This window comes from Pungitius pungitius, chromosome 8, assembly GCF_949316345.1.
Source record: "Pungitius pungitius chromosome 8, fPunPun2.1, whole genome shotgun sequence".
Taxonomy (NCBI): domain Eukaryota; kingdom Metazoa; phylum Chordata; class Actinopteri; order Perciformes; family Gasterosteidae; genus Pungitius; species Pungitius pungitius.
The window spans coordinates 13,807,501-13,833,583 of record NC_084907.1 but is presented as its reverse complement, the minus strand read 5'-3'; the positions used below and the strand labels follow the sequence as shown (position 1 = coordinate 13,833,583).

Here is a 26,083-nt window from a genome sequence, read left to right as displayed (position 1 = left end):
ATCATATTATATGACTAAATATAGGTTTGAGAGCCTGGTGCATCTGCTTACATTGAATGAAAGACAGGAACCAGTAGAGTCTCAGCTGATTGCACAGACGCCCATAAAGGCAGAGGTATGTCCACCATAAATATCTGCTGAGCTATTTCTGTCCCTGCGGTCATGCCTGGCCTCGGCTCTTCTATGTTTCTCTCATTGGGTTGTTTCTCTATCACAAACTCAGATCTGATTCCACGCCTCCCTTCGTCCCTGTTTTTCCCAACAGGGAACCTGGGTAAGAAGTCTAGGAATCAAAGTCACACTTCCTCTTCTGTTCTAACACACCACTGACTGATAAATAGCAACAAAGTGCTCGAGATGTTGTGAGACCTTCCATCGTTTATCACAGGCACCTTCTTGTCTTCCCTCTTTTTTGGCACCACCACTCTGTATGTTTATGCGACTAGCTGACATAGAAAGAAATGACTGATAGCAACAACTGCAAAGCTTACGGAAGACTGGGCAGAGTTTATTTTGGGGGACATTTGGACTTTATGTATCTGGCATTCCTAAAATCAGAAATATCTTTAGTAAGAGGCCCCCGTGTGACGAAGAGACTACGAATAATAACTTCCTGTTTTATTTTTTTAATCACTTCCTTTCTTTGTTTAATTTGCTGCCCTTTCCCCCCTTATAGCTGAATTTAGTTTACCATCACCACATCTGTATTTAAGCCACAACCGTCCTACTCCAAGTTGCATGTTTCGAGCCAGTGTTCCTAGTGTTTGTTTTTGGTCTTCTGTTTTTTTATTGCCAGGCCTTTTTCTTTCTCCCTCTCCAGCGTGTTAAGTCCGCTTGTGCCTGTGCTCTATTTTTGGTTTTGACTTTTGCCAGTAAAGACCCCGAACCTGGAAAGAGGCATGTTATTGCGTTATTACTCAGTCCTGATTCCTTACACTCAGCCCCCCCGTAGAGGAACTTGCCAATGCACACCATTAACACTGTGAAATATTGCACTGCATTATTGTAATGATTGTGAAATAGTGGGTTGATTCAAATATAATAAATATAATAGCCATTTTCCGCTCCACCATCAAAAACAAAAATGTTTTGGGCATTTCATCTGCTTTGAAACATTGCAAACAATCTCTCCCTGCAAATCAAACTACAAAATGGCATGTGCTCAAATAAAAAAACATATGTAAAGAAATAACACCAAACTCTCATTACATTTATCAGTGCAGGGCTGTAATTCTGTGTGTCAACTGTAGGGCTACAGCGCAGAAAGAGCTACAGTAAAGGTTTTTAAACGGGCAACATCAAATTCTTTTGAAAACAACTTTACTTTTAGAATGAAAAATCAGTTTTTCCAGCTACAACCATGACTGGGAGGATGCAGCTGTGCTTGCTGTCTCGCTCTGTGTTGGAAGTTTGTGCCAATGTGTAAACCCTGCCCAGTTCACCCAACAACTCTGTGTGAAATGTGACACAACCCTGGGTTCTCCTTTAAGGCATGCCTTTTCTGTACGTGTGTATCACTTTGTGTGTATGCCCACTCTCTGTGTGTGTGTGTGTATGGGTGCTTAAGCGTGTGAAGTGTGGGGGTTAGGCCTCCATTTTTACCAGGACGCCTCCAGCAGCTGTCCACTGGCACGCAAGAGGGAGCGTCACAGGGGCAATACAGGGGTTCAGGACTGAACCGACGCGGCTCTCTGCAGTTTGAGCCAGAAGGTTTTCTCTCACCGTCTTCAGTCTGTGGAGGACCTGCAACCCCACCATGGCGGATCAGTACCAGTTCAACACCAACGAGCAAAAGATTGTGAAGGACAGCCACACCAAAGAGATTGATCTAATCAACAGAGATCCCAAGCAGATCAATGAGGATGTTGTGAAGGTTTGTGCAGCACGGAGTTACCACCCTTTTTGACAGATTGACATTAAACCAGAAAATAAATAATGGTTTTACAGGTTATCATATTGTCCGGCAAATCCTTTAATAGACCAAGAGCTATTCCTGTGGCTTGTGTAGAACTCAACGTTTATTTTGGGAATGGGCTAGAAGTGTGTGAAAGTGATACGCTGTGACTCTGAGATTTATTTAGGTCCAACTGTTAATCCTGTGATTGTTGCCATGTTAATGTTACAAAATATTTTTTTCAAGGACAGGACCAAATATACATTTATATCACATTTAGTTTTACTGGATAGGGTAATTTTAAATATTTGAACACAAAGTAAACAGTCAGCAGTCAAGATGTAAGGTTTTTTGACCTAATGCAACATTCTCTGGTGCAGGAGTTACATTGAGTGGTGGTTTAGTCCTTTTAAATTAGTCACCTCATCTTTAGGAGGGCCATCTAAATGACACTGATTATTTTGCTGAATTTGACTACAGCAATCCTCCTGCCCCTGAAAGAGGTTGAATCTTGAGGAGAAAAGAAAGGCTTTTAGGTGTAAAGTGTTCCTGTTACGATGTCCTTTTATAGCTGAATCTCAGCTTACAATTTCATGTGATTTCCCAAAGAAACAGACTTGACCAATTTGGTTATTAAGATATGTGTTAGAATATAGCTTTTAGAATGCTTTAGATCCAGCATTCAAAGCAATTTGGTTTCTTTGCATCATTTCTAAAATAAAATCTGTGGCTTTCACAAGCTTGTTCTTTGTACATTGGCATGTGCTTATTACAGCGCCTATTAGAGCCGACGGAGGTCTGGTGGAGGGAGATGGATAAAAGCACTGTGTGCACTCAGGGATGTATAGTAATCAACGTCTCTCTTAAATGTCCTATAGGTGGACTTTGAGGATGTCATTGCAGAGCCTGACGGTACACACAGCCTGGATGGGGTGTGGAAGCTCAGCTACACCACCTTCACTGTCTCCAAGTACTGGTGCTATCGCATCTTATCTGCTGTCTTTGGTATCCCTGTTGCTCTGCTCTGGGGCTTCCTGTTTGCATGCATCTCCTTCTGCCACATCTGGGCTGTGGTTCCCTGCATCAAGAGCTGTCTGATTGAATCACAGTGCATCGGCCGCATCTACTCTCTCTGCATCCAGACCTTCTGTGATCCCTTCTTCGAAGCCTTCGGAAAGATCTTCAGCAGTGTGCGTGTTGCACTGCGGAAAGAAGTCTAAGAACTCATACAACGGCGTTTATAGTATGATTGGATGGAGTGCGGTATCTTTTTGTACACCAGGAGCTCACTTCTACACCCTTTATAACATGCTGTTCTCCACCCACTCATCCTCAAGCTCTGTCCTGGCATGCCCACAGTGCCACCAGAGGCTCTGTGACAGCTGCAGCAGTCAGCGTGGTTCTGTGACAGCTCTGGCACCCTTTGGGAGGGAGAAGAGGACCGCCTGTCATGACGAGGCGCGGTCTGCGCTCGTTTATTTGTATCACATAAACCAAAGACAATAGCTGCTCAATCACAAGAAGTAAAAGGAACTCCCTTACATTGCTGCATCTGTTGACACAAGTGTCCATTGATGCTATATGGTGCTGTTTCTAGCATTTTAATTGGATTTGACATTCATATTACACATATGTAACCTTATTTAAAAAGCGCTAACAAAAATAAATTGGAAATGTTAAATTATTTATTTTACAATTTGTCATGACTACAGTTTGTGTAAACTTGCAAAGGAAAGAAACATGTTTGCAACCAACCACGCAGATCATTTACTTCCGTTTATTAAAGAGGGATCACTTTATGTCTATTCTAATGACACTTTACAATTGATTAAACCATCCCTATAATAAAATATACTGGTTCTGTGTTCTGTCAATCAATCATGAGTCACCAAACATCTTAACCTGACATTGTGGTTTACTTGAGTTGACCTTGGAGCTGGAACCCACTAGAGGCTGCTGTTGTGTCTTTCATTTGCTTCTATTTCATGTCTGAGATCCATTATTCATGATTCATTGTCACCACATCCTTTGTTCATTGCTGCAATGTTTTTCTGTCTGGCCAACTCATTTGTCCAAAAATTGGAGAAAAATAAAGTTGAAATGCCAATAAGCATATAAAGCATTGATCTGATCAGTGAACTGTTTGAACTATTAGAATTAAGGAAAACGACAACGATAATTAATGTGCAGGATCAAAATAGAACCTGTACAAAGAAAATACAAAAAAATAACCTTCTGTAAATGATTGATTAAACTTGTTTAACTACAGTCATACAGTACTTCATAAATTACCTTCCATACATATTCACATGACTGATAATCTTTGGTATAGATTTCACTCCTCATTATTGTTGATCATTTATTTGCTGTATTTGTAAAATGCAAAATTCAAGTTTGATCAAACTAAATCCCTGATAACAGTGTCTGAAGAAATGGGAGATATCTCTGAAATATGAGTAACTTTAGTTCACTCCAGTGATCTGCACAGTCTTCAAATCTCAACGCTCTACTGCTTATTTGGGCTGAGGCCGAACAGGAAGTTCCAATCTGCTGCCAGAATTTTGGAGGGTCTCAGTGACATTATTGATTTGTTGTACACAAGCGTCCCTCTGGAACTTTCCAAGCAACCTTGCAATGGATTTTGGGAGGCAATACGAGCTCTAATGAGGATCAGCTAGCTGGAAATAATAGGCTGGTCTGGGAATTTGTGCTGGTTTTGTTCTTTATTTATTTTTCAACTTTTTTAATTATACCAATGACTTGCCACATCTAACAACATCTAAGTTTACATGAATGCAATTAATAGCAAACGAGGAAAGCGAACAATATAATATACATTATACATATACTCATAGCACAGACAAGCAGGATCTATAAGCTTTGCTGATGACAACAATTCAATCAGTAACAAAGTTGGCCACTGTTGAAAGTGCTTGGAGATATTTTTCTTATCTTACATTTCTCTGCAAATATGTAAATATGTACTTTACATCTCAAACAACAATGATTTTCCAGCCTGGTTCATTATTATCTTGTATGCCTTTGAGCATAATACATCACATCCTTAATAATATTCTGTACATCTTTCCATTCACATATCTGTATATTACATATGTGTAAGGTACTGTGAAGAAAAACATCATTAACTTTGTTTTAGTTTCCTACAGAGTGTGAACATTGAGCTCCAGAGCAAGAGGTAACTGAAGGAACTGCTGCATGTTTTATGGCCAACGACATTGGTGACAGGCGGGGCAGCTTGAGAAAAAGAAGCGAACGCAGGATGAGTGCTTATGTGGTGGAAGTCTGTGTGATGCTCCTCTGACTGCTGGTGCTTTTAATCACAAAGGTTGAGGAGTTGCTCTTGTGACTGGAGTCAAAGTCACGCTCGCAACTGCACTGGGATGACTTGAGGTAGCGAGTAGAACAGCACAGAAAGTTCTGCCTAAGATCCTGGAACAGGTGCCCAGCAAAGCACATGTAGATCCAGGGGTTACAGCAGCTGTTGAGGCTTGCCAGCAGCATGGAGATGATGAAGGGCAGAGCTGCAGGACATTGGCGAGAGAAGAAAGTTAGTTAGAAAAGTTGCAGCTTTTTGAGAAGATACAGTCAACTGACTCAAAGCGCCGACTCCTTTCCTCAACCTGTGGTATGACGTAAGATGGTCAACACATCACCTGCTAAATATCAGCACGGTGACGATAACATGCAGTAGGCCCCCAGCCTCACACAGCAGCTGGCATGGCTGTGGACTCATATAGTCTGTTTTTTACTTGGCAATTACCTATTTAATGTAAGTTATGGCTGCAGAATGGAAGATGCAAAAGTGTTCCTACTAGTGTCACGGCTCCAATCTGAGCTCATCCAGACTCCCTGATTGGACTTCGCCTCGCCTGCTCAGGCAACCAAGCTGCCTTCAATCAACAAATCACTTTGCAGTATATCTACTCTGGTTTGTCGACCACTCTTCACCAGATTCAACTAACCGGGTAGTGGCTGTGCTTTGCGGCTCTGTTGAAGAGTTATTTCAGAGATATAGATTTATTGTTTTTATGCGACCCTGTGTTTGTGTCCTCGCAGTCATCCATCCCGGTTCCCCAGTCGGTCTGCCGTTCCCTGCCTGGATTCCCTGACTCTCCCCATAGCTGTTTTCCTAGCAAATAAATAAGTTGCCCCCCGTACTTTCTGGTCTGTCTGCATTTGGGTTCGCCATCACATATCGTAACATATAGGCCACATAACGTGGCGCAATGGATGATACTTGAGTTCTACAACTACACTACCCAATTGACATTTGGCCAATTAGGTTTCAATTCATGTAATTTGCTTGAATCTTGTATTTAACCTTTATCGTACTGAGCGGTAATCGTTCTGTCCTCCTGCTATTCTCACTTTGTCTCTCATGACCACGAGTCGCTTGTCTCTAATTGCTCATTCGTCAGCCATTAACGGTTTGATTCTTTTGAGGGTGAGTTCAAATAAGTGCCGTTTTTTTCGATCACCCTTTTACTGCAGTGGCATAAGCTTTAACATCTACCTCTGGGAAAGCAGTTTTTGCTTCAATCCGTCAAATGTATACAAATGAAAATGGCAGAAAATAAATCTTTAACCCAAATAATAAAAAGCCAGCAATAGAAACATGTTAATCTATTGGCTGATATTACACAACATACATATAAGCCATGCATTAACCTGCTCTAGGAAGACTACAATGATGCTGACAAAAGATAGATGAATACACTTCTTTGGAGACGCTGCAAAAGACAAAATGCTGTTTATCAAGCAATCTTATCAGGGCAGATGGGAGCAGAGCCTGGATGTAATTTGAATAACAGGAAGTATCAAGCAATTGTCCTTATCGAATTAGCTCATGCTGACTTTGGAATCGAGCATCACACGGCCAATGCAAAGGCATCATCTGAATGATCATCCCCATGAGTGGTACATCTGTGTGACAGTCTTGGTACCTGAAGATAAACAAACATTGCAATAAACTCACTTTCATTTTTTCCATGAAATTTCATTCATGAGTGAAATATTCTTGAGAGGGCTTTATGTCAACGCCTTGCTTCTGACCCTCTGTGTAAAGAACTTATGTAGACTGAAAAGTAACACTTGAGAGATTGAGCGCTGGACTTAGTGTATATGTCAAGTGGTGCAATCAGTGACACATTGTGAGTGGGCATCCAACTTTACGATGCTCAGCAAGGGAGACCTTTGTGTTCACCAGCTTTTTCTGGAACTTTTGTTAGAATCTGAGTCAGGGTTTGACCTTAAAATGTTTCTGTCCTTTACATAATGAAATTTGTCTGGCTCTTCAAGATGAAAACCCAGATGTCCCCAAAGTCATAAAGCGGATGGCGTCCTAAAAAGTGAATGCTACAGCGTCTGTTAAAGTAAATCCCGGTTTTGGAGGAACTTCGAGGCATGAAGCGAGCAAATTGTAGCCCTTAAATTGTACTTATAATGGCTCTTATCTATAACAAGTTGTAAATCAGCTTATTTGATGATGCACTTTCTTGTTTCTTGTTCTTCTGAGTTTGTATCTCTCTGGCTGAAATGCACTTATTGTATGTTCCTTTGGATCAAAGCGTCAGATAAATGACATGTAATGTAATTTGGTGATTTGTTTATGCATCAAAAAAATAAACTAATTGGTTCATTATTTTCTTTTTTTTTAATTTCAAGCTAAACTAAGTTTGCACCAGGTTACTGAGGAAGACTACGAGCCTTGCTGGTGGACGAAGGTGGAGAAAGTGTGGGGGTATGCATGCTGTACTTGTGTGGCCCTTGAAAGGCAGACAGCAATTTTTAACCTTTAAACTTTTTGGAACGTCAATTTGTTCAATGGTGAAAGTTGTGATTTCCCATTAAATGAATACCAACCCTGAGCTTCATATTCCTTAATAGTTGCTAATCTTTCCACTACCAGAGAGACTGTTTTAAAGGTACAGAGCCTGATTTGACGTCTCTTCCAAATTGAAAAAATGTACTAACAACAATAAAATCATAAACACTCACGTAGAAAGCCTTTCTGCAGGACCTGTGTGATCTTGGCTCACGTGGCTCAAAAAATAGCCTTTATGAACCCTTTCAGTAAGTCAGCATTAGATGCAGACTTCATAAAGGCTCAAAATGTCTGCCAGAGAGCGGTTTGTCAGTGCGAGATAACCTAATGGAGTCAGCGGGAACGTGCCTCAAATTCTGTGCGTCCGTAAGGGTGGTGATTGGGTTTGGGCTATTATCTGCACACACAGGTGATACTCCAGCATCCATACATCACTGCTACACAAACACTGTCACATTTCACTGCCATTTCTGGCCTTTGTGAGCACTGTTCAAGTGGCCATCAGCCTTCCCCTGCACTGAGAAATGCTGTGCAACAGGAACGGCACACACAGTTTGGAGCCCTTTTGTTGGTCTTTTTCTGGCAACTGTAACTTTCAATATAACTGAGAGGTGCAGTATCAGGGCTAAATATACCTCCTTAGTGTTGAACAATGGGATGACAGCTAAGTGTATTGAGCAAATTTTTAACTCCAACGTGTCCAGGTTACTTTTCACTTTTTCAATTCCCAAATGCTTTTACATCATGAAGTCTAATTATTAAAGCCCCTATAATATACACATATCTTTACTTTCCACAATGCTATTTCTTGAAGTGTACGTATTTCCATTATGGAAGGAAAACATACGCGCAGTACAAAGGAGTCTTTCTGGAATATAAAACATTCTGTTGTTATGGGTGTGACCATTGCCAAGCGGATTAATGGATGTAAGAACCACATAAATAAGATGGCTGCTTAGTGGCCTGTTGTGGTTAAATGTCAACGACGCACTTCAACGTGCCCCACAGGCACAAATAAAAGCTGCTTGGCACGTGTTGGTGCACACTAATTTGATCAATGATTAGCCGTCATTCGGTCTATGCAGCGTGAGGTCAGAGGGAAATTCTATGTACAGGTCTCACCCTTTAAAGGCTTTATTACTTTATTAGTATTTGAATATTAGAAAAAACAAATATTGCTTTATATTCAGCAAACATCAGATTAATATATCACTCGCCTTTTGGTGTAAGACCAATTGGTATTTAAACGTATATTTTGCTACTAAATTGATATAAATTGAAATGTTACATACACGGACGTGAGTGCAAGCACTTAGGATTTGAACAGTCACCGATCGGCTGGAGCTCCTTCACTAGTGTGTCCTCCACCCTGTCTGCATTACATGTACCCCCCCCCCCCCCCCCCCCATTGAGAAAAAAAAAAGAATGAATCCATCTTAAACTGGCGTTTTATTTGTCTGAATTTACTTCAACTTGATAGACAAGCGATGCATCCTCCTGCGTAAAAGAGCACCGTTGGGCAGGAGTCACGCGGCACCAAAACACCATTGATTTCCACCGGGCGACATTGTCAAAATAACGGAAAACGTGTGAGTGTTTTCGAAGTGTTTCAAAGCCAAACTATCATTATATTTACGCAGCATTGGCGCGCACTCAGTTTAATATATATATAACTTTTAAATGTAACCTACCCTCACGGGGTGCTGCCGAATCCCACGCAGTCCACATCTGAACAGAGAAAAAAGGGGTCCAACAGACGATATAAGCCACGACTATCACAAAAGTCATTTTCACCGTGGTGATCTTCGCCTTGGAGATGAGCTTGACGCTGCTCACGCGAGTCAGTGTGTTGCATTTGGAGGTTTTGGGCGTCAGACTAATACACTGCTCACGCCTAGTTTTCAGTTTAAAGTTTTGCCATATTTTGAAGCTTATCAGCCCGTAGCAAATGCTTAGTATCACCACTGGAATGATATATATAGTGAGACTCATCCATGTGATGTAAGCTTTGGCCCCCCAAGGCTTCACGAAGTCGCCCCAGCAGTCGTACACTCCTGATCCGGCCGAGCCCACCTCGACCAGGGAGAAAATGAACATCTGCGGAATGCTGAACAGCAGGCTCAGGACCCACGAACATATGACATAGAAACGGTCTTTTCTCCTGTGCAAAGAACGAAGAGGCTGACAAATGGCCAGACACCTGTCCACAGACATCAAAACTAACATGTAAGTGGAGGCAAACATTCCGACGACCTGTAGGTATTTCACCAACCTGCACAACATGTCTGGTCCATAGAACCGAAATGTAATGTCCCAGATAAGCTGAGGGAGAACTTGGAATATCGCCACAACTAGATCGGCGATGCTCAGGTGCTTCATGAAGTAATACATGCGAGACTGGCTCTGCGTTGTGGTGTGGATGGCCAGCAGGACGCACAGGTTCCCCGTCAGCGCCAGTAACAGCACCAGTGCCAAAACAGATACCTCCACCATCGCCACTTCTTCATTCCGCTTGAGAGGGTTGGTCTGATTCGACCAACCGGTGCCGTTAATGACACTTGCGTTCTTCCAGGATTCGTTAAATTGCCAAAAGTCACTTTCGTTTGAACTGCTCTCCATTGCCGCAGTCTTGTTCTCTGCAGATGCGTCAGGGATGTGCGGTCATGCAAATGCTGAAACGGTCACAGTCTCAGGAGTTAAAGTCTTCCTTGTGTCTTCAAAGGTGTCTAGACGAAGTGTGAGGCATGACGTGGTTCAGAACATACAAAAAGATGCGTTGAACACCAATCCTTCATGCTTTCCAAAAACTGAAGACGCTTGAAAATATTTCCACTAAATATGACAAAATACGGGCACCAATAAAAAGTCAAGTTAAGCAGCAGAAATCTATGATGTGGACCTTCGAAATAGTACAACTGGGATCTAAGATCAACGAGAACACCTCACTCTTAAAATAAAAAAATAAAAAAAATCTTCAAAAAAAAATAAAAACATTAGCGGTGTTATAGTCGAGAACAAAATGTCTGTAAAAATAAAATAAAAACACCCAGAAAATGTAAATTTTTAAGAGAAAAAGAGTAGCAGAAAATGAAAGCTCCAACATAATCTTTGGTGAAATAAGGAATGAGCAGTCCTGTGGCAGCCCCTGCTCTATTGTCCCCAGTTCAATGGGAACAGGAAACAGTTGTACCTTTGACCGCCACTAGGGAGCAATGTGAGCCATTTATTAGTGGCCATCCAGTCACGCTCTGCTGCTCAGAGCCCCAACCCGCGTCAGATCAATAACACACACACACACACACACACACACACACACACACACACACACACACACACACACACACACACACACACACACACACACACACACACACACACACACGCCTAGTGTTCGATAAATAAACAGCTACTTAATAAACACACGCAGAGCTAAGAGCTAAAATATTTAAGGTTACAGGGGAATTATTCAAATATGTTGTGAGGGAAGTGCTTTATGAACTTGAACTTGCTAATGTGCTTCAGGAGAGGCACAGACGCTGAAGGAAGCTCTGCACAAATGTTCAGGTCTCACGAAAGTGACAATTATTAACTGTTACCGTCATACTTTTTGTGGAAAAAACAACTTATAGTGTTTGGGTTTCAGAAAAATTGCAGATTTACTGAAATTTAAGAGCAGTGACATGAGGACCATGAGGATTAGCGCTGACTCGAAATTAAACCGACGAGGAAAAAATAAGAGCGTGACGCATTAAATCTAGAGATATTAATTGTGAATTTGGATTAAAAACGTTTAGTGACTTCCTATAATTTTGGGGGATCCGAATAAGATTTCCCAGCATGTCAGAAATAAATCTGCAGTATGAAAACAACAACAACAAAATAACAAATGCAATCTCATCAACGAAACAAAGTCAGCATTGACAATTGGAAAGTTTAATTGAGCTAGAATATTGCTATTGTCCAGTGTACAATAATGTATGGATTGATAAGTCCATTTTAGGGAAGTTGTAGATGGGGAAGAATTCCATGGTTTATGACCAAATGAAGAAAAGAGACAGTCAGTGCTGTCAAGTCAAGCTTTGGGGGGCTTTGTCGGAGAAGGTTCTCTGGGACAGTTTGATTACAGGGTGAGACTGAAGTCAAGTCATCTATGTGTCAGGAGTTTTGACTTTCTAAGCTAGTGTGTAGTAAGTGTATGATAGGAGATGTACACATGTGCAAGATGTTTCTTGTTAGAACCGTGTCCTGTTTCAGGTACTTGATCCCCCAAAGTTTGCAGTTCTGGACTAAATGTCATAACAAGTTGGGAAGGTCCCTTGAGATTCCTTAGCTGAGAAATACTGTACAGTCTGACTTTGGAGCATGCAACATGTGCAATGTTTACTTTGCAGCCTTAAGTATCTTTGAATCGACGGGGTGCTGCTACATCGCTGCTACAAGTCCAAAATGATAAGGCGACCACGTCATGTTTACCAGGCACTCAGGTGGGGAGTCACTGGGAAAAACCTACAGTAAGGACGGAATAACGGAGGAAGGGAATTTGCTGTAGATAAAAGCCTGGGTATGTTATTCATTTTGTTCTTCAATGAAGAAAATATAACTGTATTTAAAATGAATCTAGTACATAATTTGACAATTTCCTTCATTCTACATCTGTAAGTATGGAAGAGAGCCTATTTTTAAGATGATGAGAACAAATTAAGATGACAAGGCTGAGAGAAATCTCAGTGCTTTGTGTAAGAGTAAACCAACATGGAAATAGAATGAAATTAAGGAAGATTATAGACGGAAAGATTTTAGGACACTCCAGGTTTTTCCAACAATAATCACATTGCCTGAGAAAATCTACAAAAATCCTGAAAGGGATTTATGTAATGTCAGGCCCAGTTCAGTGATGAACAGAAGATGGATAATTTGATATGACTCACATCTCACGAATATATTTAATTACTCTATTATTGTGGTGATACATTTTCATGTATCATGACTTCCTTTGTATAACTATTATTAAAATAAAGCTTTAAAGGTATATATAAAAGTCAATCTTTTTTCAAAGTGTTCTTCAATTTGCTATTGTTCAACAATAGCAAAATGCTTCTTTTCAACACGGATTACTTTGCTGTGCTTTACTGGTGATCACGACCATTATTAGAACAATAAAATAATATTATGTAAGCCTGTGCCGCCCATCTAGTCTCTCTCTCTCCCGACATTCCCACAGATATTGGGCTTTGAGTTGACAGATCTAATTAGAGACATGGTTTGGGCCCAAGCCCCTGATGAAGTAAGGTACAAAGGAGCTTCACTAATTCTTTTTCCCCCTGATGCTTATGTATTCACCCAGTGCACAAGGTTCTCAGCATACCATTTGGCCTCTATAGGTGATCTTATGTCATGAGGCGCATGTAGAAAGTTGAGGTGCAGAGGGGTGCTGTCGCTTCTGATTCATGGTGCATGATATATTCTGCATGCTAGCGTCACTTAAAACACCACGTTGAGCCACCTCCAAGAGGTATGGGCACTGCAGGTTTCAGAGATAATAGCCACATGTTTCACAGGCTTGTAAGATTGAACCAAATGTAAACAAGAAAAATCATGTCATAAATCACACCAGCTCGAGACATATCTCACTCAAGTACGGAGATGTAACTTTCAAACATGTTTAACAATATTGCATGAAGTGTTCTTCAGGTGGAGCTCATTTCTAAAGGAGAGGTCTTCATTTCAGGAGCTTCCTGAGATTCTGTTTGGGCTAAGATCTGCTTCCAAAACAATAACAGGATAAGGCTTCCTGTGGTACATCTGGAAAACATGTTCATAAGTGAGTTTGCCCACTCTAAATGGCATTTGCAGGAAGTAACAGTGGGTCTTGAACATGCACAATAATATCCCTCAACTTGCCCTTTAATGTCTGAGGAACTGAACGCACATTGTTTAAGACAGTGTTTCTACCAATAATTAATATCTGGCGTCTTTGCTCTTAAATTGGGAAAGAAACTGATACTGAAGAGGCAGCAGTTTGTTGAATAGTTGAGATGCACAACAGCCGAGGACATTACATTACGTGTCATTTGTAACGGACATCCGTGTAAAAGCAGTGAACAGACAGAAACTTAATGGGGCATTGAGCTCTGTTATGGGTGATTAGAGCAAGAAGAGTCAGACTCACGTCCCTAAAGCAATCTGATCTCACAAATGCACCTGCCCCGCCATCAGTAAACACACACTGAGGTGCTCGTAGGTTTTACTGCATGTAGACCGAGCGCTGGAGCAGCTAGCACTTGCTAAGCAACCGAAATGAGCACTGGACAGCGATGTGAAACATCTTTGAGCAGAAGATTGAGCTGAAAATATTGAATTAGAAAACAATACACGGTCATTCTTGTGAGGCGAATGAGAAAAAAAAAACTTGTGTCGTTGGTCTAGATTACTAATACTCTTTGATATTTAAGAAAAGATAAATAAAGGTTTGGTGTCTTATCTTCTTTTTACCTGTTGAAAGAGATTCTGCCATGATCATTTTCTTAAAAGTTCATTCTCACCATTTGTGAAAAGAGGTGAAATCTAGAAAATTGCCCCCCAGTAGTGTGCAGGCCTCCACCAGATGTGCTACCACCACTGTTGTAACGTTTGATTGACTATATGCAGCCCAAAATTGGCTAATCTACCATCCGGACTGCACATGTGCCTGCCTTGTTTTTCACTTTCATGTTTCACAGAGCAGGAACGCTCTTTATTTAATCAATGCGGATGTCTGCAGCAGCTCTGTGCAGGAGCTCAGGTTCGTCGCACAGGGGTAACCCTCACTTGCATAGTCTATGTAGGCTTTAAATATGTTAAAGTATAGAAAACCAGCACAACATGGCTGATAAACAAACACCCAACAGTGGGCAAACCTTTCCCCCAATAGACATACAACATATAGATTTGCCCGCAGCGCTTTTCCGGCCACAGAATACTTATTTGCTATACTGTTGTATCACATATTCTGTCAAAAAAAGATCTGGCCATTTGCAACATGTTTGTGCAACCAAGACATTTATTTGTATTCAACAGGATTTACCCATAGTGGATTCATATGGCAGAAAAAAGTATTGATATGTGATGAGAACATCTTTTGATTTACACACAAGCTACTTGAACCGTTGTGTGCAGGACTTGAAAAATAGTTGATATATATATATATATATATATGCTTACCAATTTAAAGATGTATTATTCTACCCCAGACTCAGAATGACAAGGGACACTGATTGGACTTTGAATTTTATGAAAACAACAGACCTGGCACAGAGCTGTGTGTGAGGGAGGACAATGTGAGCTCGCCTGCTCTCGGACCATTAACTCCAAACACACTTGTTAGCTGCTGGCCATCGGACTGTTTGTCATGTCTCTCTGGGTGTGTGTGTGTGTGTGGGTTGCCATGGGTTATCGCTCCGGGGGTTTTAGGTTTACGGTACTATTACATGCACCTGAAAAAGTGCCCCTTGACTCAAACATCCATCCAGCTGTACGCCTGTGGATCTCATTTCAAAAGTAATTCATGTCAGATGAATTTTGCCACCAGGCACAATGTCACAGTGATTTTAAAACCACTTAGAAAGCTTCTGTCAGTAAAACCCAGCTCATCTTTTGAGAATGTGCTTGAGCATTTCTAAGTGAAGTGTTGGATCTGCTGTTCTCGGTCCAACAATTGTAAATCTGAAATGTATTACTGTGGGTACACATTGCACTGGCACATCAATAAAAACTTTTGAAATAATTACGCTGTGGTTTAGGCAACTTTAGGCACCCGCTTCCCTTTGGATTCTTACATCTAAAGGACATGGAAATTTCTTGACCCTCATATATCCCAGATATGATCAGGATTTTGGAAACTGTGTTCCCTTTTGGCTCAGGGCCTCGACCCTGTCTCTGTGAAAGGAACAAAATATTTAATTCCCTAATTTATGTTATCTTGTTTTATTGCAGCTCAGTTATGAAACGTAAAGTATTATAATACTGTGTAAAACACCACAAGCATTCAAAAAGTGCACTGTCTTAGAGTTTTAGTGTGTAATGTTACTTGACAGACACTCGTATTGGAAATATATAAACTGTATATTATAAATTGATGTAGTCCGATTCTTTACATCCATTTCTAGATGAAAATGGACAGTTCTGATTTATCTCATTTCTATTAATTGATGAAAAATAGTAAACTGAGGATGTGATTTATTGAGATTCAATAGTGACAGCTGAATCACAATCTTCAATGGGTTCAAGTCAAATCTTGAACCCATTGAAGGTTCTATCTCTAATATACATATAAATACTTCACTTAATGGATCTGTGATTTATAGTCATGCTTGTGATGCCAGTATGCGCTATTCATGCAAAGCTGCAGAAGGAACATCAACAGTTGGTCATTTCCAGAGTACGTGCCTGAAAAGTTCACACACCCACAATGAAATAGCACATATATGAAAGACACATCTTTCACTGCCTAAAGGCTCAGGAACAAATCAACATTTTTCCTAAAACATTTACCTGTACACATCACTGCTGTTATCTATGGTAGTGTTCATAATATAATAAATCAGACAAAAATAGAAACTATAACATAAGCAAACATGAATATTTGTAATCGTAAAAACAATTTTCAGAAAAATCACCTCTTCCACAGTTACTTATAGTAGTCCGACTATAATTAGTGGTATTAATATTAGTATCCCTCTATTCAGCAGTTGCTTAATCAGCAATTTAGATTATAAACTGACCTGAAAATACTGACAAAGAGAAAACCTGCAGAATTGGGTTATTCTTAATGATTTCATCACTCAATGACAGCTTTCACTTTGATAATTGGTATTCTTTCAAATATATTATTATTTAAAATGGTCTTGTAAATGTTACTTTACTGTAACCTGTATAATAGAAACAGAATTTTCACAAATCAACCTGCAAATCTTGTTAAATACAACAGATAATTAAATACGATTCAAACATGTAATCAATTTTTGTTGATGGCTATTTAAAAGTCTCACAAAGAGTGTGTAGTACCGCCCACACTCTTCTCTCAGGTTTCCAACTTCATGCTTCACTGTTAGTCTGACCATAACAAAGTTATCGTTAGACAGCAGGTGACATTCATGAAAGTGAACTTCTGCTCATGATCCTGCCTAACACAAACGAGCAGTGGTCAATAATCCCATTTAGTTGAAACAAAAAATAATCCTCTTAGTGAAATTTAGCTGATCAGTCAGTCGATCCATCACCCCATTAAGAGGAAGACTGAGGATTACGCTCACTCTTCATTAGTGTTGAGTTTTCTGTTAGTCCATTTAACAAAGGGTCCTTTGGGACTTTCACATCATTCCATCCCTACCTTTACCTTCTATTGCAGATGAGAAAAAACAAACTGCAATAGAGAAAAGTCAACCTGGGTCATTAGCATTAGTTATTTAATTAATATACTGTATGTAAATCCATTACATCATTACTTGAGTGAGGACAATCACTGCAGCAGACCCCTCTGCTTCTGGCTAACTAAGAACTACCTCAGAGCTGAATCCACTACTCAGCTTGCTGTTGCACATTTAAATGGACATTCTTCCCTCTTTTAAAAATGTGGGGCCATTTTGCGCTTTCTAGGGTCAGCCTAAAGAGATGGTTGAAATGTTCGGCAGCTGACTTGAAACAAAATGTTTTGACTAGAGAAAAGAACTGGCTGATCACATTATCTCAGATATCAAGTTTGGCTGTGGTTGATCTCCAATCATCTCTGGTTCAAATTCAGGTCTCTATGTTGATTCAAGTTTGTAAACCTGCAAAGCGTTTATGCTGTTTTTTCTCATGCTGACTGATGGATTTTTCCCTCTTTTGCAACACACAGCAGCAACCGGATTTGATTTGATTTGTTCAATAATTTCCTGTCTTGTCCATGTAAAGTATCATCAAAAGGCTGTCTGATCCCAGCTGCATCCCTAATGATTATACATCTCTTGACTGACTGTACTAATTTTAACAAACTAACTAATTGATATAGATCAGGGGAGACGCCTGAGGGGAACAACAAAGTAGATTTCCTTCTAATGATTTTTATAAAACATTGTGATCTTTTATCTGTTTAGTGACTTGTTACTTAGATAAAGTCACGGTAATAAAAATGGAACTATGGGTCAAATAAGATTACACATTATTAAATTTGGTGATAATTAATTCCAGTAAACTGCAATGATGTCTCTGAAATGCGAACTTCAGATATGTTGAAAACGAACGATCCCAATAGGGCATAAGATACAAATGATACACATCATCTGGAAAACGTTAGCAGACTGTGATGTTCGAATTGAGAATAATAGTCTGTGGTTCTATCTTTCCCTTGAAAGCCAGTTTGTGCACTGTAAAAGTATTATTTAAACATATTTTGACTTGCTTTAAAACTTGAACTCCTCATCAATTTATTTGTACCCAAATTTAAACCATGGGGAAAGAAAAACAATAAAAAACAATAAAAGTGACATTGGTGGTTTCTGTTGGTTGTTTAGTATATTTATGTAGGAAGAAAACAATTGATGCACTGCTTCCTCCTTATTTCTTTTTAAGACAGTACAGACGAGGAAGACTCATTTCTAAACACAGTCAACAAAGGACTCGAACATTAATCCCCCAAAGGTGGAGTATATCTTCTCTGTTTAATAACATAACCTCAGTGACCTGGGTAGAAAGGAACTAAAGTAATCTTGTGGTAAGTCAGGTCATCTGACGGTCTTGGCTGTTTTTATGTGCTGACTTGCTGACTTAGGAATTTCCACCTGGGAAGGGAAATACATCCAGCCAAGGGTAATGATGTCCTCATCAGTTCCACCGAGGTTTAGATACGATCTAGTATGGAGAGCAGACAGCAGGATATTCTCCCTGCTGCAAATGGAATTATTCTCAACCGTTCTCTTTTTTTTCTCACATTCTGCAATCAGGAAACTCTCCCAAATAGTACAAAATATTCTCAGGTTTTAGACCTCTATTTTTCAAAATATAACATTTGCCAAACAATTTGAAAACCAACTGACAGCATCTGTGAAACAGATCGATGACTCCGAGCTCTGTTCTTTGGGCAGAAAAGGCTGTGAATAAATTAGTATTGCGGTTACAGGATTAAATGTGATGAACCCAGTGAAAGGTAACCAAATGCAGCCTACTCAGTTGAAAACAATCAAATAGAATAGATAGATAAACTGTTTGCCATGGAGCCTAATTGAAAGCATAACACACTATGAGGACGCTGGCACAGTCATTTTGAAGAGACAGACACAGCAGACAACTGAAATAGCTTATTTTAGTCAGATGACGTTGTATTACTTAACCCTCCTGTCACCTACAAAGAATTGGGGTCATTGGGGTCAATTTGACCCCAGCGATTTAAACACCCAGAAAATGATTATAATTATAATTTTTTCCCCCAGGTTTATGTATTTGGAACTTTGTGCTAGTTTGTTGACTACATAAATAGCGCATTGAATTAAAAAAAAAAGACACCCATCCCCTTAAACATCCCGAAATACCCGTTAAGCGACTATGGAGAAATGTGCAGATCAGAACAAAATGTCACTTATTGACATACCATTTAAAAGAGATCGTTTTTATAATATATTATGTATATATTATTATAATATATGATATATTTCCAGTGTCAGCAGCCTAAAGGCTTTGCTGCTGCTTCGCCTTTTGACTTGTACATTCCCGCCAAAAAGAGCAACCCAATGTAAGCCTGCAGGTCGGTCACATCCAAGTCTTTTCAACTCTCCCTGTTCACACCCCTGCCCTCTTAATTTGTCATCTCAAGTCGATCCTTTTCCATGGATGGTGATACGAAGAGCTCAAATATGTCATGGACTTGGCTGACAGCGTATCTGTCGGAACCTGGAAGCATTCTGATGACATAAGAAGCATTAAGTCTCCCTGTTGTTCATGCGGGGAGACGGACCATAAATAACTACATGTTTGGAGGGTAGAGTGTTTGCTGGGGGTTGGGAGACAACAGGAGGGTCAACAATGAGGGTATTATTCTCATCAGAGGAGGATGCCTCATAATCATGGTCCTCCTCAACATTATCTTTTGTCTCAGACATATTCTCCTCTACATCACATGATCAAAGAGCTGTGACAAAACCTCATTGACAGAAAGGTAATTTTCAGTTGAGAGAGAGAGCAGAATAATAAAGCACCAAGATGAATGCTTTAGAAGGCTGCTGGTCAGGTGGTCAGTCTCACAGTAGCCCACAGTTGCAGCAGAGAAACTAAATAACAAATGACTAAATGTAAATGTTATTCTGCATTTCACCGTTTCTACAGCGTGTTTCTCATGCAGTGTCCTTTAATGGCATGGCCATTCTCAACACAAAACCAATAAAACCATCCTGCTTTTGAATGAGTTTGATGCATGTTTAGGAATGTAAAGGAATAACAATTGCGGCTCAATCGCAGACCTGAATTTCCCCTTCGGATAAATGAGGGTGTCCTTTTTACATTTACGTTTGATAGCAAGAGATGCTTCATTAGCAGAAGGAAATTGTAAACTCGGCATTCCACAACCATTATGTATGCACTGCAAAAATGAAAATGCAGCTGATGCGGCACAGAAATAAATCCATCAGGCACACTAAATGTACACTCAGCACCATATGAAGAATGTTGCAGTCCGTTTATAGCAGCAGCGCGAGGGAAAATGTTGTGATATAAAGGGTATTTGTCAATCTGAAGCATCTGTCACTAGCTAAGATATTAAATGTTTAAAAGTGTCTTCCTGGGTCCTCGAGCATGATGAGACACAGAGGACAGCACAGACACAATGTGGACGTGATTGCAGCATCGTACCATAAAGGACACCTGTCTGCAGTTCTCCTCCAGCCTATTTCAGATAACACATTTGACAACATGATTAGTGGGCCGTCTCCAAGGAACAAGCTGTTAAAATGATTACATGTACAATGTTCTGAACATATTTGCGCAGAATACACACACACACCCCCCTCCACCCGTATCGAATTATGCTACATACAATCCCCCTGGCAACGCTAAGTAATGCGATCCAGCTCAATCAAAACCCGTGATGTTCTCTCTCTATTTCACGCTCTGACAGAGATCATTTACGGACACGTCAGGAGGAAACACCCAAAGATTCATTAAAAAGGCAAGGTAATAAAATCAACTGAGTGAAGATGTTGAGTGCAGTGAATACCCAGAGCAGCTTTTGTCCAATCGCTGACGCACTCTCACAAGCATTCACGCTTTATGTTTTTGGATGTCAATGTGCTGTAGAGTTTTATTGACAGCCGTTAAAAGACAGAGCTCTCCTACACCCCGCTGAGCCTCTGATGAATGGCAACACTGACAAACACAATCGGTTTGTGGCGTACCAACGAATGGGATGAAAGCAAAATAAAATGTTACCCTTTGGAAGGACATGGGTGCTTTGAAATACAAGGACAACCTTGGTGTGCACAGGATGCCAGGTATTGATCCTAGTAATGTGACGGACAGGGATTACACTGTGGGAGTATGTTAGGAAAACAAAAGCATTGGGTACACCCTGAACCATCAATAGCAGCTGACATAGAAACACACAACTATTCACTCACATCCACACACCTACAGGCAATTTTGGGGCCACCAACCCCCCCTGGAGCACTTCTTTGGACTGTGGGAGGAACCAGAGCCCCCGGAGAGGAGCCATGCAGACACAGGGAGAACATGTAGACTCCACACAGTTTCTTCCCTTCGGCAGTCGGGCTCATCAACAGAGCCCGGGGCCCCCCCTGACTGACTCTGACTCCCATGTGCATTCATTCACTGTGTCACTTTCACTTGTCACTCGTCACTTTGTTTAGCTGGTGCACTGTATCTTTATTTTTATTTCTAATTTTATCTTATCTCCTCTAACTTACTAACCCATAGCTTTAGCGTACTAACCCATAGCATATATTTTATTATACTTTATTTTATTTTTATCTTATTGCTGCACTATGTCGTCATTATTGTACTTCTGTCATGCACCACCGCCAAGACATTTTCCATGTATGTCCAACATATTATGGCAATAAACGTTTCCTGATTCCTGAGGAACCTTCACGCTGTGAGGCCACACTGCCGTCCTGTATATCATATATTTACATTTAAAGGAACAGTTCATTTTCATTTCTACTAACATTGTGGCAATTTTATAGATGAGTCACCACTGCAGTCACAGAATGAAATGTTTTCATTTTAAAGTGGCACCGCCGTTCTTCTGCTCTAACAACAATACTTCATAGTCAGGAGAAGACATGCAGAAGAAGTCTGACTACTGCAACAACCGTTTGTTTGGAATCAATACAAATAAGTGAGTTGTTATTATGAGCAGCAGTATCCGCCATGCCCGACAAATGTCAGAGATAAAGTCATGAGGCAAAGAAAGACTCTTCACACTGTGCAGACTGTGAATTTATCTTTGAGAGGGGGAACCAAAAATAGCACAGTGTCCCTGGTTATCAGCAACATAGGATCCACAATAATAGGAATGTATATGGAAAATGATTACATTATCACGATGGAATGATCGATCATCCTATACATAAATGGATGCTTTTTTTGTATTTGTAACTGTGTTATCGTCCACTCTGGTAACCAAGAGGCAAAAGAGACGTTGCCAAATCAGTAAGTGGACTGAGTGACAAAAGCGATCCAACAAAATTCACTTAAAAGCTGTTCAGCACTGGAGGCAATGCATGGACGGTCTGGTGTTTTCAATTTCCTTCTGTTTTGCCAATATTTATTTTCATCTCACCTCTATTTCTACTTAACCTTTGCGTAACGGGCTCAGGCAGGATGTGAGAGCAGGAGAAAAAAGGGAAACAATCAACTTTTATGTACAACAAAGAAGCGATAGTTTTCTGAGAGAAAGTCAAATGAAAGCCCGGAAATGTTTCTGAAATAGAGATCGGCAAGGCATAGAAATGAAATCGTCTAATTCCTCAGTCTTTTATAGATAATTCCATTATAGAACAAGAAGAGGTTTAGAGACGTTTTCCGGGAGATGTTACAGCAGTCTGAGGTTAATTGTAATAAAGTGGTATGTTCTATAGGGAGCATAAGGAACTTAAACAATGTACCTGACAAACATCAAGCCCCTCATCTGCATCCTTACAGCTAAACCTGGTCATTTGGTGTAAAACACAAATACATCTTTTGTTTGTATATTAATATCGAATAAACGCATTTACAGGGTCATTAGGTTCAAAGTCCGGTGCGGATTTCATATATTGACATACCATAAAGACAGTGAGGACACAGTTCTCACGGATAGAGAACTTGAATAGGGGTGATTTATTCTTGACACTGAGGGGAAGTTCTGTAGTTCACCTCCTTTGTAAACAATTTCACGCTTCACCCTCTACTGTACACTGTAAAAAAAAAAGGTCTGTTGAAAATACGGTGAAATACTGGCAGTTGTGGTTACCAGAACTCCACTGTAAAAGGACAGACATTACAGGATTTTTTTAAACTGAATTTCACATTTGTTTAAGGTAATTTACTTTAAAAACAATATACGGTGAAATACTGGCAGCTGTGGTTGAACTCGGACAACTCGGAACAGAGGTTGATGAAATGCAGTGGCCACATTTGCAGCATGCCATTTATCCAGATATTACGCATATTTCAAAGTAGAGGTGGAGGGCACTAAAATATTACTTGCTAAACTCGTAGCCTGATTTCTATTAAACAACTGAAACATTGAGAGGATCCTAAAGGTCAGTTTAAAGCGATCAAAGATAAATATGGATGCACCTCAGCTACCAACAGTCTGTCCAGAAATGTGTTATGCAAGCAGCAATTAATGTTGTCTCAAACCTTAAGCCTCAAGTTAAGGACGAAGGCGCGTAGCGATGGTTTGGTGAGCCTTCTTCTCTCCAAAGCCACGGCCCCAGATTCTTTCCATCGGTCGACTAATTTATCCGATTTATCACCGATCTCTGGACCCACAAAGGCTTTTCTTCACATCTCAGTATTACCACACAAGACCTGAAAAAAGACTGTTATGTCACTAGAGCTCCCTGTTGGAAACGACCCTTTGGAAAACAACACCACTAATCTGAAAGCTGATAGAGTTTCATCAATTCTAACATTCAATTTATTACTGGAGCTTTATTCCGGAATCCGGAATCTGGAACCTTTATTGCCAAAGTTTGTTAGACATACAAGGAATTTGACACGGCGGTTTGTGCTTAACATTGGACGGTAAGATAATGAGACAACAAGAGAAATAACACAGTGAAAGAACAATTACATGTTTCAAAACTATCAGTACTGTTAGTATTTTTAGCTTACTGATAAAAACAAAGCCTTGATTCAAATCTTTGTTCCCTCTTACGATCCCGATGTCATTGCTTCTTCTGCTGAGGTCTCTCAACATGATATTAAACATGTTAACAAGCGGTAACATGTTAATAAGCGGTATGGATTTCCTACTATAAAGTACTGTCGTTAAGTCTATCAGTCTTTTCATCCTTTCAACAGCGATGTGTTGAATCATACATTTTGCCTACTGCTGCTCCAGACAAAAGAATTAGCGATTGAACAGGACTTCTGTATCTCTATTAAATTGCTCATACTTACATACATGTTGTCACGCACTCCCCACAAGAGAGGAGACCGTAGCACGCGGTCACACGTGAGCGTGCCACAAGGTTGGTGAGGTGAGGAGATGTGTGCGTGCACAAGCAGGACAAACACAAATCACTGCCGTTTTATTTAGCCTATAATACGGTAACTGGGGAGAAAGGGGTTGAGCGGAACCAAATTAAAGAAATGAACCAATGAAAAAGACCCCTAACCTATCTAGACTACACATGATCAAGTAAGCTCTTCATCTATCTATAAATACAAGGGGTGGTCCGCCCAGGTCTTACCTAGGGTATATAGACAGAGGTTATCTACAGGTAGTATGTAAACCTACCTAAACACTCAGCGTGTGCTGTCCCTTTTTCCCCGGGACAACAAGAGAAATGAACAGTACAAACGACTAAACCAAGGACAGAATACATAAGAGAACAACGTAACTTAGACCAAATCAACACCCAAATACACACACTGTTAACAGAGGTACGTACCCACAAAGACTAGCCTGAACAGCTCTTAAAACAAAAAGGATGTCACTCACAAAATGTCTCAAACAAGGTGTGTATATGTGTATGCATCTAAATGTGTGTGTCAACGTATATGGGTCACAATGTGTGTCAAAAAGGTGTGTCAAAGTGAAGGTTTTAAAAAATGTATGTCAAAAACCACCTCTCAGCTCTCCTCTCCCAACCAGCTTTCCTGTCTCCCCCCCCCCCCCTCCCCCCAACCACCATGGGTTGAGCAGAACACCTGTGGGAAGACCAATTAACACGCGCACACACACACGCACACACACACACACACACCAAGCAGGCTGAGGCACGGAACATTCGTAATAAAAGCAAAAACACTTTACGCAGTGCTTTTAAGGTCTTTCCTAAATTTCCATCCTTTCAATGAATTTCATTAGACTTACAGATGGCAAAAACGTAAAGTAGGAAGACTCACGTTAAGCAGGAAAGTGTCCAGAATATCAATTGGTTCAAACATTTTTAGGAAGTACTGAAGGATGCTGGGATTAGCACAGCAGCAGTGCTACATTGGCCTTTTAATATAATAAGATGTCAAAAAATATAATAAATAAGCAGGAATGTAAACAATTCAATTCCCTCCCCCACACAAGCCTCCTCGGGTCTATTATAGCAAAATACTGTCTTACAACACTTCAAAACGTTATCTTAACTTTATCTTGCTGTTGTTCTGTGTCTTTGAGCACAGTGCTGCTGAGGATTCATCAGACAGGAGGCTGATTGCATTCATTTGCTACGGGTCTTCCTCTTTGATCGCAGGGAGGTAAACAATCACAGCTAATTATAAAGAAAAAGTAGCAGTAATGTAATCAGCAGCCTGAAAAAGTATCTCTAAATGGAAAATTCCATTTATTTCACAGATTGGCTCCTATTATTTGCCGTTTAGGTCATCCTTCCTATTTATTATCTTAACATTTTAGCTATTAACAATATCATTGCTGAGGTTTTATGGACAAGGCCACAACTTTATAGAGGCCAATACAGCTAAAAATGAATGTAATAAACATTTTAGCCAGATCAGCATATGGACAACGCCATTGTACCATGTGATTTTGACTAGTTTGGATGAGTTTTGCAAAGCATGTTGTCTTACAGTCAACAGCACCTAAACAAAAGAAATGTGTTCTATATGTTCAAAACCAATTTGGAATGAATTACAGAAAGAATATGTAAGAGTCA

At 40.2% G+C, this 26,083-nt stretch overlaps 2 protein-coding genes across 2 annotated transcripts; one reads left to right on the top strand and one right to left on the bottom strand.

Moving 5' to 3' along the window:
- Positions 1 to 1,559: 1,559 nt before the first annotated feature.
- cav3 (caveolin 3) lies at positions 1,560 to 4,022 on the top strand. The gene is made up of 2 exons (XM_037489733.2): positions 1,560 to 1,873; positions 2,773 to 4,022. Exons 1-2 carry the CDS (start codon positions 1,757 to 1,759, stop codon positions 3,112 to 3,114), a joined length of 459 nt encoding a protein of 152 aa, XP_037345630.1. The 5' UTR covers positions 1,560 to 1,756; the 3' UTR covers positions 3,115 to 4,022.
- Positions 4,023 to 4,604: 582 nt separating this feature from the next.
- oxtra (oxytocin receptor a) lies at positions 4,605 to 10,824 on the bottom strand. The gene is made up of 2 exons (XM_037448498.2): positions 9,431 to 10,824; positions 4,605 to 5,436 (listed from the first exon to the last, which is right to left on the bottom strand). The coding sequence occupies exons 1-2, from the start codon at positions 10,356 to 10,358 to the stop codon at positions 5,183 to 5,185; spliced, it is 1,182 nt and encodes a 393-aa protein (XP_037304395.1). The 5' UTR covers positions 10,359 to 10,824; the 3' UTR covers positions 4,605 to 5,182.
- Between the last annotated feature and the right edge of the window lie 15,259 nt (positions 10,825 to 26,083).

Excerpts from the sequence above, each read along its gene's own strand:
- cav3 (XM_037489733.2), top strand. The coding sequence starts at position 1,757 with ATGGCGGATCAGTACCAGTTCAACACCAACGAGCAAAAGATTGTGAAG. Across the intron at positions 1,874-2,772 it reads TCAATGAGGATGTTGTGAAG|GTGGACTTTGAGGATGTCAT; the intron begins GTTTGTGCAGCA and ends AATGTCCTATAG.
- oxtra (XM_037448498.2), bottom strand. The coding sequence starts at position 10,358 with ATGGAGAGCAGTTCAAACGAAAGTGACTTTTGGCAATTTAACGAATCC. Across the intron at positions 5,437-9,430 it reads TTCGGCAGCACCCCGTGAGG|CTCTGCCCTTCATCATCTCC; the intron begins GTAGGTTACATT and ends AATGTCCTGCAG.